The 16,950-nt window shown below is 40.0% G+C and overlaps 1 protein-coding gene and 1 long non-coding RNA gene across 2 annotated transcripts in view; both read right to left on the bottom strand.

Moving 5' to 3' along the window:
- The window catches only part of LOC129731675 (forkhead box protein J3), a 36,697-nt gene extending 27,331 nt beyond the window's left edge, over positions 1 to 9,366 (bottom strand). Inside the window, exon 1 of the mRNA XM_055691852.1 lies at positions 8,517 to 9,366. Coding sequence (XP_055547827.1) covers positions 8,517 to 8,601 — 85 coding nt within the window. The 5' untranslated portion in view covers positions 8,602 to 9,366. The remainder of the gene's footprint in view (positions 1 to 8,516) is intronic.
- A 3,392-nt stretch (positions 9,367 to 12,758) lies between these two features.
- LOC129732713 (uncharacterized) lies at positions 12,759 to 13,597 on the bottom strand. The gene is made up of 3 exons (XR_008729323.1): positions 13,545 to 13,597; positions 13,407 to 13,485; positions 12,759 to 13,355 (listed from the first exon to the last, which is right to left on the bottom strand). It is a non-coding gene; the product is annotated as an uncharacterized LOC129732713 (long non-coding RNA).
- Between the last annotated feature and the right edge of the window lie 3,353 nt (positions 13,598 to 16,950).

Below are 16,950 nucleotides of genomic sequence, written 5' to 3'. Positions count from 1 at the left end.
TCTTGGGGCCAGTCCTGTACAACATATTCACTTCAGATCTTCCTGATTTGCCTCCAGGATGCACAAAGTCATTGTTCTGCGATGACACAAGCATTTCCGTAATAGGAAAAAGTCTTCGTGTCATATGCAGTCGATTGCAGAAAAGTTTAGATATTTTTTCTTCCTACTTGCAAAAATGGAAAATCTCTCCCAATGCTTCTAAAACTCAAATGATAATTTTTCCGCATAAGCCTAGGGCGTCTTTCCTCAAGCCAAACAATAATCACGTTGTCAAGATGAATGGGGTTATTTTAAGTTGGTCCGACAAGGTTAAGTACTTGGGACTAATTTATGATAAAAAACTTATTTTCAAAGAGCACATTGAGAGTATACAAGCCAAGTGCATCAAATATACGAGATGTTTATATCCTCTCATTAACAGGGATTCTAAACTTTGTTTAAAGAACAAACTTTTGATTTACAAACAAATTTTTAGACCAGCAATGCTTTATGCTGTACCGATCTGGTCAAGTTGCTGTTCAACAAGGAAGAAAACGCTCCAAAGGATTCAGAATAAAATTCTGAAAATGATTTTGAAGCGTCCTCCTTGGTTTGGTACACTCGAATTACATAGACTTACTGGTGTTGAACCATTAGAAGCTATGTCAAATAAAATTATTAACAATTTTCGACAAAAATCGTTGCAATCCTCAATTGCTACGATAAGCTCTCTTTATAGCCAATAAGTTAGCAATTAAGTTAGTTGTAAGTTTACTTCCCCTTTTCTGACAAGTAGGTTTAAATCCCTACGAATGATAAGTCCTTATTGCGAAAGCAAACAAATCCTAACAATTAAAATTTCAAATTTCTAACAGTGTTGAGAAGTCACCATTTGTGATTGGACACACATACTCATTATTTACTAATATTTATCATAAATACTTAAGCTACTAACAAATCCCCCCTTAAAAAAAAAAAAAAAAAAAAAAAAAAAAAGACGAGCTACTCTTCCAAAATCTAGCCGACTCACCATCTGTAATACCACAATTGGTCAGGCGAGCCGCTCGCTTCGTCTTTTGTAATAGGTCCCTTTATGTCCTTTATCTTGAAAAAAGATTATCACCTTGAATTTTGCAATTTTGCCTTTTAAAATGTTTAGAATTTTATCGAAAAAAAATGTCCGTTTGTCACACGAAATGATTTTTTTTCTCAACATATTTTTTTATTTCACCAGATATCGAACTTGCAACACTTTTGTTTTCAAGAAATTAAACAACAGTACTGAGTAATTTTCAACAATTTCAAATATCTGGCAACGTGAATGTTACTGTGAAAATACTTACCGAGTTTTGCCTTGCGATATAAGCATGATTATTGAACGAAATCGCATGTCTTATAAAAATCAGGACAAATGCTAGAATATGAAAAATAAATCAGGACGCCCCGATTGGATCTCAAAATCAGGACATGTCCTGCTAAATCAGGACGGATGGTATCCCTAACCTTGTCACATAAACTTATCTGAAATTGATCTCAGTAGACTTGTGAGTTTGTCTGTTTCCATAGTCAGTGTTTGTTTACAGTGATGGTGCAAACATATATTAAAAAATCTTTGAGACCGAATCGATCAGTAAAAGGGACTGCATACAGAATTGGCCACAATAAGGCGCGACGGGACATTCACGAAACAAGCCGCCAAGTATCACGGCATCCCGCGACAAACGTTGGCCCATTAGTTGTACTTCTACACAGTTTCAAGATATGTTCTATAAGAGTGTTCATTATACCCCGTGGGTGCTCATTATGCCCCAGTAGGGTGCTCATTGTGCCCCACACATCGACTGATTGCTAGTTTTTGATGCGTGAATCTAATTTGTGTTTTTCACCATTATACGACAAACTTTTCAATTTGTGAATAGTGTACCTTTAATTATAAATAGTTAATTCAAGTTTTGCACTGAAGACAGCTCAAAATTTTTGTCGTTTTCCATGCTTAAATTAGCAACCGAGTTAGGGTGCTCATTATGCCCCTATTACCCCTACTTTCAAAACTTCAAGCGCTTCTTACTTCGCGTGATGATTTCTACTAGTGGTATATTGGCCTTCCGCTTTGGAGCATACTGACCTTCGTTGTGGTGCGTCTTGGTCACGGGCTTGTTTGGTGGCAATGATGATTTTTACCAAAAATAACAGTAATCGAATATTTTAGGATTGGGTCCTAAAGTTACACCAGTTTTATATATCATTGAAAAAAGCCGCGTTTTCTGAGCAAAACGTGATTTTTGAAAAATGTTCATCGTATTCCTTCGATTTTTAAAAGAAGAATGAAAAAACTGCTCGAAAAGTCTTAGTTGACGTTTCACCCAGTTACGGTATATGAGAGAACTGTCATTTAAGGCATTTCGAGCAGTTTTTTATTGTTCATTTAAAATCGAAGGAAAACGATAAACATTTTTTTGAAAATCACGTTTTGCTCAGAAAATTGCACTCTTTCAGCTGATATATGAAAATCAGAAAACCGTTTAAAAATTTAGGACCATTAAAACTTCGTCATAAACATGCAAATATTTATATATTTAGAATTTGTTCATTAAAAAAAAATATATTTAGAATTTGTTCATTTCGTCAATCAAAGGTAGACAATATACAATATTCTAATAGTCCAATACAATGTTTTGTTACAATTTTTAGGATATAGATCCTACAATCATCTCACAGTTTAACGTCGCAACGTCGAAGAGTCGTAAATTGCGTAAATGTGCATTTTGTACAATCCTCCCCTACACAAAATTAGGTTATAAGACTCTACTAGGACCGCAATTTTATACCACACCGAAGGGAATAAAGTCCCCTATTCAGTAAAAGCCATTAGCAACGGAAAATTCAGCGGGGAGGTTATGGTGTGACAAGCAATTTGCAAATGTGAAAAAATGTCTCGTTCATTCATTACGACTGCCACTGTTAACTCGATCCGCCATTGTCTTCCACTGTCTATGTAAATCAGCTGGTTTTTTATCATTCTACACTTTTCTTCAACTTGCTCCTGGTTATCGCCCAATATTTTTCAATTGGACGAAAATCTGGGCAATTTGGCAGGGACGAATGACCGTTAGGGGTTAAAGTCCCTTCAAAATAAATCAAACAATCAATCTGAGCAATTTGGTGGGTTGATAACTTTATCGATGATATAAATTCAATTTTACTTTTACCAATCCATGACTTCCCGGCTATATTGGCAGCTGGCCAAGTCAAGCCAGAACTTCACCGGACCGTCGTGTGATTGGATGAACGGCAAAATCCGCTTCAGGAGGCACTGTTCCTTGAACACCTGGTTATTCATGTTTGATGCGGTGATGGAAACCTTGTTTTTTGCCACAGCTGCAGATCCCCTGCCACATCAGCTTCCGAGCGAACTTGTCAACAAACACGAATTTAAACCGCATGGCGACATCACCCTTGCGCTTGGACATATAGAATTTTTTTTCTGGGAGCTGCGCGAAATTTTGCAACGAGATTCTGCTTAAGGCTCCTGTTGGGATGCTTGCTGGCGTGGAACGACCGTAGGCCTTCGTCGAACAGTGCTGTACGTTGCCGAGAACTGATTACCCGGACGAACACATACGATTCGCATAGATTCTCTAGGATTCCTCACATTGGATTCGTGAGCGTCCTTGAAAAGGATTCCTGGAAAAAGAATCCTCAGGAATGCCTTGTATATGGCTCTAGGATTCTTGAATAAGAATCGTGAGTGGGAATCCTCCGGATCGTGTTTGCGATTCCTTTCACGATTCCGTCACCGTATTAATCGGTATCCTGGAGATTCTTACTCAGGATTCTCTGCGTGTTAGTAAGGGTAGCCAAACCGAGCTTGATGATCCCATGGTTCGTCCGAACAGCTCTGCAGACTTTCAATAGTAGCTGCTTGTCAATCGTTCCACTTCTGCGGTTGCTATGTTCAACATGATCCAGAGTTAAAGTTTCATTGAATCGTTTCAGCACGCTGTTTTTCGGTTGATTTGGGAAATTTGAAGCCTTAAGTAATTTTTGCACCTGGGATTTTCAACGTGAGTGTGCAAAATTTTCTCACGTCTTTCGCATTCCATCGTCGTAAGCTTTTGATCCACTGACTCGAATTTGATGAAACTTGCACCACTATGTAAATAAACCTTACTCATCACTGCCCTCTCAATGATTTCGCCACAGTAAATAAAAAGCCGCGACCAAATATTAAGTGGATCTGAATTTAGGTTGTTACCCTTGATTAAAAATCGTACAATCTTTTGGCCCGATCTTGCTGTCTTTACTCTTCGGATGCGCTAGATTGGTATAAATCCAACAATGACTCATATGCATGAGATAGGTTGATAGGTTTACCAAACAACCCTGAAGCCCAAACGAAACTTTCTGAGCTTTGAGCAAAAAAAAAAAACATATAAACCCGCGGAAAATGTTGAAAATTTCAAGAAAGCTGGTCCGAAAGTAGTGAAAATGGTCTGAAAAAGCACTGTGCAGAAGCTTGATAGGTCTTAAGAAAAAAGTTGAAGAGCTCGCGTACCCGATCAAAAAATGCAAATTGTATTGCAAAGAAAACATTACCCTACAATGATAAAAAAAAACTATTTTGTTTTATTTAAGAATGCAAGTAATTTTCGGAACTGTATATATTTAAATATAGGGGAAACCTGACAATGCCATGTAGTATTAATACTTTTAGGTCAATCACTTATATCTTTCACTAATAAAATAACTCTTTGCAAACAATATGGTGGCTTTGTGTCTTGTGTCTTAAAAAAAACAAAATATCGTTTTCGTGCATATAAACATACCGTGAAATTCTAAATTAGCCACGAATTTGATCGTAAAAGCAGTTTGGGGCCGAGGTTCTGTAGTAAATGTATATTTAATTCAAACAAAATTAAAATCATAAATATTCAATCAAAATTAAATCAATGAACTGAGGTGGTGATAGAATAGAAACCATGATTTGTTGTATTTTGTTAGGCGTATACCTCTATCTAGCATTCGAATTTCAAAACTATCCTGAGGTATCGGTAGTATCGTAAAATGAAACGCTGATATAGAATATAATTTCAAAATTTTGCATTTTTTCAGTCAATCAGTCAGTAGATGATTTCGAATAAATCCTCGAATGCATTCGAAATCCTTTATCGTAATCGATTCTTTTACTTGGATTGTTCTACCATCTAAACATATAAAATTGCAGCTCTGTCTGTCTGTTTGTCTGTCTGTCTATCTGTCTGTCTGTCTGTCTGATTCATATAGGCTTGGAAACTACCGAACCGATCGGCGTGAAATTTTGTATATAGGGGTTTTAGGGGCCGGGAAAGGTGACTGAGATAGTTCGAGACCCCTCCCTCTTCTGCAAGGGAGGGGTCCTATACAAATGAAACACAAATTCCTGCACACATCGAAAACTAACTAAGCAAATGGAACCAAATTTGGCATGTGGATGTTTTTAGGAGTAACAAAAATGTCCATGTTGATTCGACACCCTTCCCTCTTCTGGAAGGGAGGGGTCCCATACAAATGAAACACAAACTTCTGCACATCTCAAAAACTAACCAAATAAATGGAACCAAATTTGGAATGTGGATGTTTTTAGGAGTAACAAATATGTCCATGTTGGTTCGACACCCTTCCCTCTTCTGGAAGGGAGGGGTCCCATACAAATGAAACACAAATTTCTGCACACCTCGAGAACTAACCAAGTAAATAAAACCAAATTTGGTAGGTAGATGTTTTCAGGGGTAACAAATATATCCATAATGTTTTGACACCCTTCCCTCTTCTACAAGGGAGGGGTCCCATACAAATGAAATACAAATTTCGCACAGCTCGAGAACCAATCAACCAAATACAACCAAATTTGGTATATGAATGTTTTTAGAGGTAACAAGTATGTCCATAGTGGTTTGACTCCCCTCCCTCTTCTGTGAGGGAGGAGTTCATAACAAATGAAACACAAATTTCTGCTTATCTCGAGAACTAACCAACTAAATGGAACCAAATTTGGCAGGTGATTGTTTTTAGGGGTAACAAATATAATGGTTTGACTCCCCTCTCTCTTCATAAGGGAGGGGTCCCATACAAATGAAACTCAAATTACGCACAGCTCGAGAACCAATCAAGCAAATATAACAAATTTAGCAGGTGAATGTTTTAAGGTGTAACAAACATGTCGGCACCCTTCCTTCTTCTGGCATGTCTCCAAATACCATTTCGAAATCCAAGATGGCGACTTCCCGTTTCTGAAAAATAGCGGCAAATGAACTTATACCACCAAACATGGGTATTTCCGGAATTGTTATGGTGCACTGAAGCCACAAATCGACCTCAGACAACATTTCGAATTGTATAATGGCGACTTCCGGTGTCTGGAAAACAGCCGAAAATGACCAAATACAACCCAATATGAGTGTTTCTTCAACCAGATTGACGCTAAGAGGCCAAAAATTGTCTCCAAATGCCAATGTGAAATCCAAGATGGCGACTTCCGGTTTCTGAAAATCAGCGGCAAATGACCAAATACCACCCAATATGGGTATTTCTGGGATTGTTATGATACACTGAAGCCACAAATCGTATGAGCGTTTCTTTAACCCGATTGACCGCACGGAGGGCTGAAATTGTTTTGAAATCCAAGATAACGACTTCCGGTGTCCGGAAAACAGCCTTAAGTTACCAAATACCACCCAATATGAGTATCTCTGGAACGAGAATTAAGCTGAAAATTGACCTCAGACACCATTATGAATTGTAAGATGGCAACTTCCGGTTTTTAAAAAACAACCAAAAATGGCCGATTTCCATACAGTATCTTTGGAACCAGAATGATACACAGGAGCTAGAATCGACCATAGACACCATTTTGAATTCGAAGATGGTGACATCCGGTTTCTGGAAAACAGCCGAAAATGACCAAATAACACCCAATATGGGTGTTTCTCAAATCAGAATGACGCTCAGGGGCCAGAAATTGTCTCCAAATGCCATTTTTAAATCCAAGATGGCGACTTACGGTTCCGGATCACCGGATCCAGAATGATGCAAGGAGCTATAAATTGACCTTAGACAACAGTTTGAATTGAAAAATGGCAACTTCTGGTAAACATCCGCAAATAACCGAATACTAATACATATGGATAAGTCCGTAATCGAAATGATGTAAAGAAGCCAAGCATTGACCCTGGACACCATTTTGAATCAGAAGATGACCACTTTCAGTTTCTGGAAAACAACGAAAATAACTGAAATGCACTCAATGTTTATCCGGAATAGAGGTCATGTACAAAAGCCAAAAGTTGAGGATGTTGCCATTCCGATAGAACCAATTATTTTTATACGATATAATCCAATCGCAAGGAATCAATAAATTTGAAATGTTTAAAATTATTAAATTAAACACTAAAATAGGCGGGACGAAGTTTGCCGGGTCAGCTAGTTATATCATAAACTGAACAATATTATTATGGCGTTCATCTATCTATGTTACGATCAGCCAACACAAAACAAAAATAATTAAAAAAATTCGATTGTTACTTCGAAGTTCGTCCCATTTGAACGATGCTGGAAAATAGAGCCGAGGTTATACGCTTTGGGATCGTATTCTAATCATAAGTGCTATTTTTATGAGACCGTTCTTAACGTTAAGTCAAAATAACAGTGGGCCAAGTATTGATCCATTCCATACATCTAAAGCAACTTCACTGGATTTCTGCTGTTTGCTAGGTGAAGCGATAAGGCCTACGGTATCAGGGACAAAATTGGACTACCAGTATCATTCGCAATCAGTGATGTTGTTTCAAATGCTTTAGAGAATCAAAATAACAACAACACAGAACCATCATTCGCTATGCGTAAATTTGTTTATATGTTGAACATTTCATAACAAATCAGGGTTTGTAAGTAAACGACACAGGCATTCTGTTCTGGAGTAAGATTCACAACACTGATTACAACAACTCTGTAGCCTTTTTAAAAGAACCTCATCATCATGTTGACCACACACTAGGCCAATATTTTCACTCCTCTATATAAACGGAATCCCAAAAAGTAATAGAGGCTCTTCCGGATCCAAAGATTATTTTCATGCTCAGTAAAATCAAAGTTAACTGATTTATTTTCTTCTGAACTGCTTTCTAATCTTGTTAAAACTTTTTCAAACACGTCAACTTTCCTGATTATTGTTATTAACATGCCAACAAATTAGTAGGACAACCTTACATTCTTCATCCGAATAATCATGTACTAGAAGAATTAATTACCACTTATTATTCAACGAGATTTACTTGACGCAGCTAAACCATTTAACCAACTTCAAACAAGGCACCTTTCAATTTCAAAAATCATTATTTTCAAATTGATACGAATGAATGTCCTGAAAATTCAGTTCGAGCATAACTTTTTCGTCCACTCTTGAGCATCATAGTGACCCCCTTCATACTTTCGATTATGCAAATCATCATTAGAACGCACCAAAGCAGTGATTAACCTGCCACAGCACCGACTGTACTTACTATTCAGGTCATTGTTATAGATAATGATCGTCCCGGGAAACTTGAGCAAATTGTTTAACAGGACATCATCTTCCAATTGCGTCATCCTGCGATCGGTTGAGTGTTCTGAATCCGTTCCGTACTTTGTTGGACTCTAAAGTCAGTCAACAATCGAAAAAAATGGGTCTCAGTAAGGGGGATATGGCGTCGATTACGGCACTTCGTTTATCCGTTTCTATTCCAAGCGCTGGAAATTCCTATTGCGCGTCACTGAATTCCTCACAGAAGCTCCTTCGCAATTATTAATTTTTGAGCACTTTGAAAATTCATCACAGTCTTCTGAAGTTGTTAATTTTTCTTATAAAATAAATGCAACGCATTAAACAACGTTTTACACTGAGCACTTGAATTTTCGTTATTGCAGATGCCTAATTTGCTTCTTTTCTGATCAAATTCTTCGGATTGAGCACACAATTTTGAAATATTCCGTTAAAGTGAGCTTCACGGGTACCTTTTGGGGTATTACTGCTAACATAAGTTCAAAATTTCTTGAAAAATGCACAAAATTTTCACCATTCGACCAGCGCTGAGGTGGCCATCTTTTGTTCGTCGTTTTCGTTCGTTGAAGAGAGCCAGGGTTTTCAGGACGCGGCGACGCGTCACCGGACACTTGCACTGGACAAAGGCTCGTTCTCTCTGATTTCTCGCGGTCGCAGGTCTCTGCCAGGAGACGGCGCAGGACGGCATCCGTGCAGGCTATCTCTACACCGACAATGTGTCAAATGCACCTTGTTGGAGAGAAAAAAGGCTCGCTCATGACCGTACGGGACTTTGCTAAGGACCCTCCGACGACGACGACGACGGCGTTGACCAATCGGTACCCACACAAGGACTGATGCCGGGTGCTGGCTGGGTGAAACAAATACGGAACATCAGCCGCTGTGGCACGAACAGTCAACGGTACGCTTGCCGGGACTTGGACGCGTGCTGCACAGGTAAACGAATAAACAGAGAAGAAAGGATAACGGTGGCGGCTGGCTTGGCTAATGGTGTGGCAAGTGAAGCGTGGAAAGGAAGTGCCAGTGCTTGGTATATAAGGCGTATAGGGGGAATTTCTAACCGTCGCGCGTTTGCTGGACGGTCTGACGTCAGCTATATTACTTGAGCGGAGAGTAGCTCGTAAGTTCTCCAATGTGGGTAAACTTCAGGGCTGATTTTACTGAGGTTGTTGGAGTTCCAGTTGCTCTGTTTATGCAAATGATATGAATTCATTTTTTATAATTCGTATTTCAGTTTATTTGTAGAAAGTCAACAAAACTCTTAAGGCAGAAAAACTTTAAATGGTTACTGACGGACGTTTTTTAACAGAAATTAACAAAATTGATTTAACTTATCAATACTACAAGTTGAATAATTTTTCGATGATTGCAAATTTCATAGTCGCCTTTAAACCAAACCTATCAAAAATTGAAAATTTATCGAAGTGGTGATTAGAAACTTTGTTGAAGAACAACCCTAACAAACAAACACATTTGTTTTTAGTTTTGCTTTATTCATAGCTAAACAACAACATTTTTCTGCGATGTACATTCAACCGGAAAGCTCGCTTGGTTCGTAAGAGTTGAATTACGCTACGCCGCGTTTGTACCAGCGAACCGTGACACGAGTGTCCTGCCAGTATAGGGAAAAACGTCCCCGGTAGACAGTGTTTCTACATAAGACGTTTTCTTTTTTTTACACGGCTGCGACAGGCAACATATGCCTTTGAGAGTTTTGTAATCTATTGATGTCTTTTCGTGAGAACATATGGTGAACGCTTCTAAGACTATATGGATGCAGGAGGAATTTGCTACGGAATTTGAAATTTAAATGCCGCTCGGGCGATTAAAGTTTTGTGCACCGAAGTGTGACGTGTTATGTATTTATAATAACCACGAAAACGGCCCGATCGGAAGTGAATAACAGTTAGGAATTTTTTTTTCGAATTTAACTGCAACTTTTTCGAGACATTTTATTATAGGTAACTACTTTTTAAAAGAAAAGGAGTAAACTCATGTATTGAAATAGACTAAATTAAAAGTGGGACGATCGATACTTAGACTATGAAAGAACAACAACGACCACCCGATAAGGGCTAGTGTCCGGTAAACCCGGTTAAAAGGATCTGTTATTTTCTAGTGCTGCATGATTCTCGTGTTTCGTTATTGTTCATCCATTTGAATTTTTTGATACTGTTCGGAATCGAATTTTGGTAATATTACCATTCTTCATCGAACCATAACAACTGTACGGATTTTTTCCAGAAGATCTGGAATTTCAGGAGTGGTGTCTGTATTGAATTTATGTTCGGATTTTGCAACCTGTTGGGAAACACTAGAAATAACTATCAACTCTTTCTCAGTTACATGTTGAAACTTTGTTTGAGGACAGATTTAATGAAAATGTATAACGTTTGGCATAAGTACGGGTTTTATTAAATGATTATCTAATAAAATTGGGTTTTGAAAAATCTTCAGTTCAGTAGTGATCACATATATGACCAAAATTTGTGTTTAAAGAACATGAAAATAGCTACTCTTTTGTGTAATGTAATGCATAAAAATGGAGATGGTTTATATTATTATGTTTATAGTTTATTTTCGACATTTATTTTAATTTAAGACAGTGGTTCTCAACCTGGGGTATGCGATCGCTTCCAGGGGATACGTTATGTGAATCAACGAAACAATGAACTGAGTACAAAAAACTTGAAAAATACATAAAACAATGAGAACTGCGGAGCTAAGGTATTCTAGCAAACTGGTAAAACTGGCAGCGTCGAAATTATTGCAGCTCCAAGAAAAGACATAAACAATTCATGAACTTTCAGAAACTGTTAAATGACACATCTTTTCACCCTAGAAAATTCATTCGAGAAATAAATGATGCAACACCAGTGTGACTTCCCTTTGCAAAGGGGACGAAAATCCATAGGGCACAATTGCATCAATTCTCATTTCAATTAGGATATAGAAGAGAGCAGAAAACATAAAAAAAGGAAATAAAAACCTGTCGCAGGTGTTGCGTGGGAAAACTATCAAACAGCGTAGGCCTGGTAGGTAATAGTAATAAATGCATCATGTAAACGTGTATGGCACTCACTCATTCACCACCCCGTTTGAGTCAGGGAAAATTTCTATTTATACGGCAGCTCGAAGGGTGCCCGGTCTGGCTGCACAAAGTTTAGTGCTCCTTCCCGCGCTGTATATAGACGAGGTGATTATTTATTAATCACCCAAATAGTGGTCTCACTGTGAAGCCACCGCTGTGGTTTGCTAGAGGTGTATCTAAAAATTCAATGAAGGTTTTCTGCACTTGATCGAAATAAAAAACCAACAGTTCTGCAATCATGGATTATTGGGTTTTTTTCCTTGGCATGATGTTTTAAACTAATTCATAAGTTTTCTTGATATTGTGTTATTTATTAGACGCCAATCCTGTCCGTATCAAAAATATGGATTTGTACTTAATTTGCGCCGTGTTTTTTGATTTTTGTATGGATTTCTATTAAAAAATAAGTATTGTCCTATCATTTAAAATAAACATTTTATTGTATTTAATTTGATTAAACTTTAGAAAGGCACTACAAATGTCATCAACATAACATACTGAAACAGGATGTGCAATTTACACTACCCACGATAAGTTTAGAATAGCTTCACTAAGTATTGCAACACCTAGTTTGTATATTGCACCAGCCACCGGAATGTTGTAGCACGCCAAAAATCGTCTAGAGACGATGGCGTACTTAACGTTTCCACACTCCGAATAGACTAAAAACCAGGGACCTTCATTCCGCACTTGATTTGACGAATGAGCGATTTAAGCGCCACCTCTAACGAGGATCGCCCACCAAGATTTAGTTGCCCGGTATGAGACCTAACCTCAGGTAGGTTCTGTAGGATCAAAGCGGTCCGGCTGTCCCCAAAGTCACCCGCACTAGTCTTACTTGATCTCATTCTACTTTAACGACCACAAGTCCCTGATTCCAACCGATTCGTATATGAGCGAAGCTCCCGTTGAAAGCTTCCTACCATCATCATGGGGGTTCTCTCTCTCTGTCAGCGAACGTAATACCGTTTCAGTCACTTGGTTGCCTTTTCAAGCCAAATCCACCACAAGCGGGGTTCTAAACCTAAAGCGATACGCGTGAGCTGAGATTTTCCAGGGAGCTAATCACCAAAAACTAAACAGCGTGCTAGGGAGAGTAGTAGCGTAATATTTTAAGCAATGATTTAAATATGTTTACAGGTTCATTAACAACACTTATTTCGTCATTCTATTCTACAACGTAACTTTTCTAGCTATCTGTGCGTGTCTTTCCTTAGCTATACAGTCCAGACCATTGTCTTTCGCCGAACAGAACATTATTAATATTGGTCCGCAGGCGCTTGGCTTAGCCAAATTCGATTTTAATTCTCATTGATCGGCATTCTTAAGCCGACGGTCGCATGTGCACACGGACAATAAAAAAAGAGCTCTGGTACTTACAGCTTACAGGCCTGTAACAATACTGCTGGTTGAAATACCTCTGGCTGTGCCTTACAGCGCGTGATGATAGCACGAACGATGAGCAGCAAGCAATGCGATGAGGTCTTTGTGTGTTCTCTGCTGCTGATGCTATCCTAAGCCACCTAGCAGGGTGGACTCGGTCCTGGCGAATTGGCGTGATCTCGTTGATCGTCTGATGCGGGCGCGATGGTGACGGCGCGGCCCTCTAGCCCAGTTGACGGTTGGGCGGTAATTTGCACACCGTAAACCCAACGGTAAAATGCGGCGACGGTCGATTGGCTAAACTAAAGATAAAAAGCCGTCGAACGGCTGTTCGATTCGAGTTAAGACACGCACTTCCTTACACACAGATTATATTACCTTTTTCTTTTTATTTGGCACTAACGTAACTAGCCTAGCTTGCGAAAATGGTTTCTATTTTGTCACTGGTTCGATATCACTGAAAAGATTTACGACGATTAGCACTCTGGAAATTTAACTATATTCAACTATCCCTACTTCGAAAACCGCGGATGAAGGCAAGGCCGCACTTCCGATACTGTATAGAGTTCACGGGCAAATGGACGAGAAAACCTCGAATCCTCAGATATATAGTTTCCCGAAGTCTTTGGTATACCGGAAATACTTCACCCGAACGATTTTGAGAAATTAGTTACCTACAATCGTTCTGAAGAAGAATGCATCTCGCTCATACGGATTCTCTCAGATCTCGCCTTCCCGCTTTCCCAGTATTTTGAGGGCACGAAGTATTACTAATCTTCGGCCTGTGCCAATTCTTTTAGCCGGTTAAAGAGCTTTCCTCTCTGGACCTCGCGTATCACAGTGCGGAATGTCCTGTCCACATGGTGGCCTATCTTTCGGGCGCAGTCTTGCTTTACTTACGCCTTATAATTTTATAGCTGTTTAAGTATTTTTCATCATCATCTCTCTCCCAATATTTGAATTATTTTAATACAAAATTGTATGTACAAATAGGTGAGTTTAACAATTTCTTTTAATAATATATTTGTACAATTAAACTAGAATCTACTATTCAATATATATATTTACGGTCCAATATAACGTACGTTAAGCCTACCTGTTACAATGTTCAGCATCACCCGGGATAGGAAAAACTCTCGAATTTCCGACCTGGAAAATTGCAATTTTCATCAAAGTTGTTCAAAAGGATTTCTGAAAGGTTCAATATGGATTACTGATCCAGTCGCCTCTAACACCTATTAGGCGGGCATCTTCGTCGACAACACAGATCCATCGAGTGCGCGGTCTACCCCAAAGTCGACGACCTCTATCGGGATTCCTGCTGTTTTTTGGTCGTACCTCAAGCATTCTTGCGAGACATGTCCAGTCCATTCCGCCTACCGATTTGTATGCCTGGTACATTCCATGGTTAATGCTTCTGCGCTAAACGCTTTTTTCCAGTTTGTCGCCAAAGATTGAACGCAAGACTCTACGCTTAAAAACACCAAGAGCTCGCCGATCAACCTCTTTCAATGTCAGTGCTTCATGGCCATAGAGGGCAACCGGGAGAATCAATATTTTAAAGAGTGCTAGTTTTGTACGAGTTTGCAGGCTGCGGGACCTCAACCGGCGCAATCTGTAGAAGGCCGCTATCCGCCTCTTTATCAAACGGCTAACGCAACTTTCCTCTTGAGAGGTCCAAAGGCCTATCCCATCGCTATATGGTTAGTAAGGTATGACGGAATCTAAAATTAGAAGCATGTGACACTGGTGCCACTTCTCAGCACGGCAGCCCTTCCAATGCGACGTTGAACAATAAGTTTGACAATAAGCTGGATCCGCAGCTTGCCCGTCATTCCTAATATCCATCCTGATCCTTTCGACGCCTCTATCTTCCTTGCCGTTCAACAGCACACTAAAATGTTGTTTCCAAAGCCTGGTTCTTCTTTCTATCGTTGCAAATTACAAGGGCAGAAACTGGTCGGCTCCAGATTCCGTTTATCTTTTTGTATAAGCTCCTTGCATCTTTCCTGGAGTAGCAGCTCTCCGCAACAACACGCTTCCAATAATGACGTTTCTTCCGGCGACGGAGTCTCTTTTCAGCAGCTCTAGCTGCTCGATACCTCCCTCCGCGATGTCGTGTCACAACCGTAGCCAGCATGCGACTCGTTTCAGCTATCATTCGCTGGCACTTAGCGTAAAACCACTCATTGGACGTGGTTGTTGCAGTTCTCCCACTGTGGTTCTGATCGTCCACGTCAACTTGCTTTTCGATCCGCACGTCAACTTTCAGCAAGTAATCTGCAGCCACTCCTTCAGTTGATAGCCGCTGGATGTTCAACCGTATCTTCCTCGTTGTCCTCGATTTCAATACGTTGGACAATCGGGCGCGAACCCTGCATACCACGAACTAGTGATCCGAGTCAACGTATGGTTCTCTAAACGACCTTACGTCTGTAATTGCTGAAAAGTGCTGACCGATAAAAAAATGGTCGATCTGAGAGCAGGCCATTCCATTTATGTGCACCTAGGTGTGCTTTCGAATATTTCAACGTGCAAAATACAATGATAACCATACGTCTGGCCCAAGCAAAATTGATGAGCCCTCGGCCATTATCCTTTGTAGTAAGGAGGAAGCTTTTTGTACCAATTACGGGGCGGAAGAAGTCTTCCTGTCCGACCTTCGTATGTGCAATGCATTGTGCATCTTCGATGACGATCTTGATGTCGTGTCCTGGTCACTCATTGTATGTCTTTCCAAGGAGATCATAGAAACTTTTCCTTCTCGTCATCGGGCTTATCATTGCATCGGTCGATGCGTACATATTGATTAGGCTGTAATTGAAAAATTTGTCTTTCATTCTCACCACACATATACGGTCACTGATCGGCCTCCATCTAATGACACACTTCATCAGTTTCTCATTTAGCACGGAACCAACTTCTCTTTCTGCTACCACTCCGCTTCTATACTGAATACCGAGCTTCCGATGATCGATGTCCTGTTTCGTTCGCCTAGGTCTATGCCGATTATTCCTTTCCGTTCTACTATCTGGACTACTTACTTACCTTCCTGGTGAAACATTCCTCGGGATTTCCTATAGAAGCTTGTCTCCAGTTTCTTGAGAGTCCCACACTTCCAAGATCTTGCTCCACTTGGTCTTACCACCTATCTCGTTGTGCACGTCTCGTACCGGCCGGATTCGAGACGATGTCCCGCCAACTGTATCCTTCCAGCTTTCACGATTTTCTGGATACTGGGTTCGCCGTATAATTGCGCCAGCTCGTGGTTCATCCTTCGCCTCCATACGCCATCCTCACATACTCCGCCGAAGATAGTCCTAAGTACACATTGTTCGGCCAGTACTTGCAAGCAGGGCTCCTGATTCCTGCATTGAATCTTCATTTGCTTCGTGAACCGTTCGCTGTGGACTAATGCCAATGTAACACGAACGCATACTTCATCGGGCGCGTACATGTGTTCGGATGAACTGAAACGATCGATTCGTGTCTTTCCCTTTTCCTGCTGTTTCTCATTATTTGCCGATTGGATACGGTTCAAAATCACATCGATGCAACTCAGTAAATATTTGTATCGGTTCACCGTGGCATTGATAGATTCATCATGGCAAATAAAATCGGGACGAAGACAAAATAGCATTCGCATCGAATCGTTCACTGAAGCTTACCAGAATTTCTGAGCTTGTTCATACATTTGCTGGTGCTATGAGACAATAGGCCGTATGAGTTAGGCCGAAAATATACTGGCGCGTCTTGCACTGCGGAGACGGTTCGCCTTGCCGTGGGTTAGCTGTACATTAACCTGCGGCAGGGCTTTAGTTAGGGCTGTACATTAGCCTACGGCGCTAGTATGTTCACGGCCTTAAAGCGTTGGCTTTATTCGCCGCTGCAAATACTACGAGACAAGCAGGACAAACTTTTT

This window comes from Wyeomyia smithii, chromosome 3, assembly GCF_029784165.1.
Source record: "Wyeomyia smithii strain HCP4-BCI-WySm-NY-G18 chromosome 3, ASM2978416v1, whole genome shotgun sequence".
Classification (NCBI taxonomy): Eukaryota; Metazoa; Arthropoda; class Insecta; order Diptera; family Culicidae; genus Wyeomyia; species Wyeomyia smithii.
The sequence above is the reverse complement of the archived record's forward strand: the minus strand, read 5'-3'. Positions and strand labels throughout refer to the sequence as shown.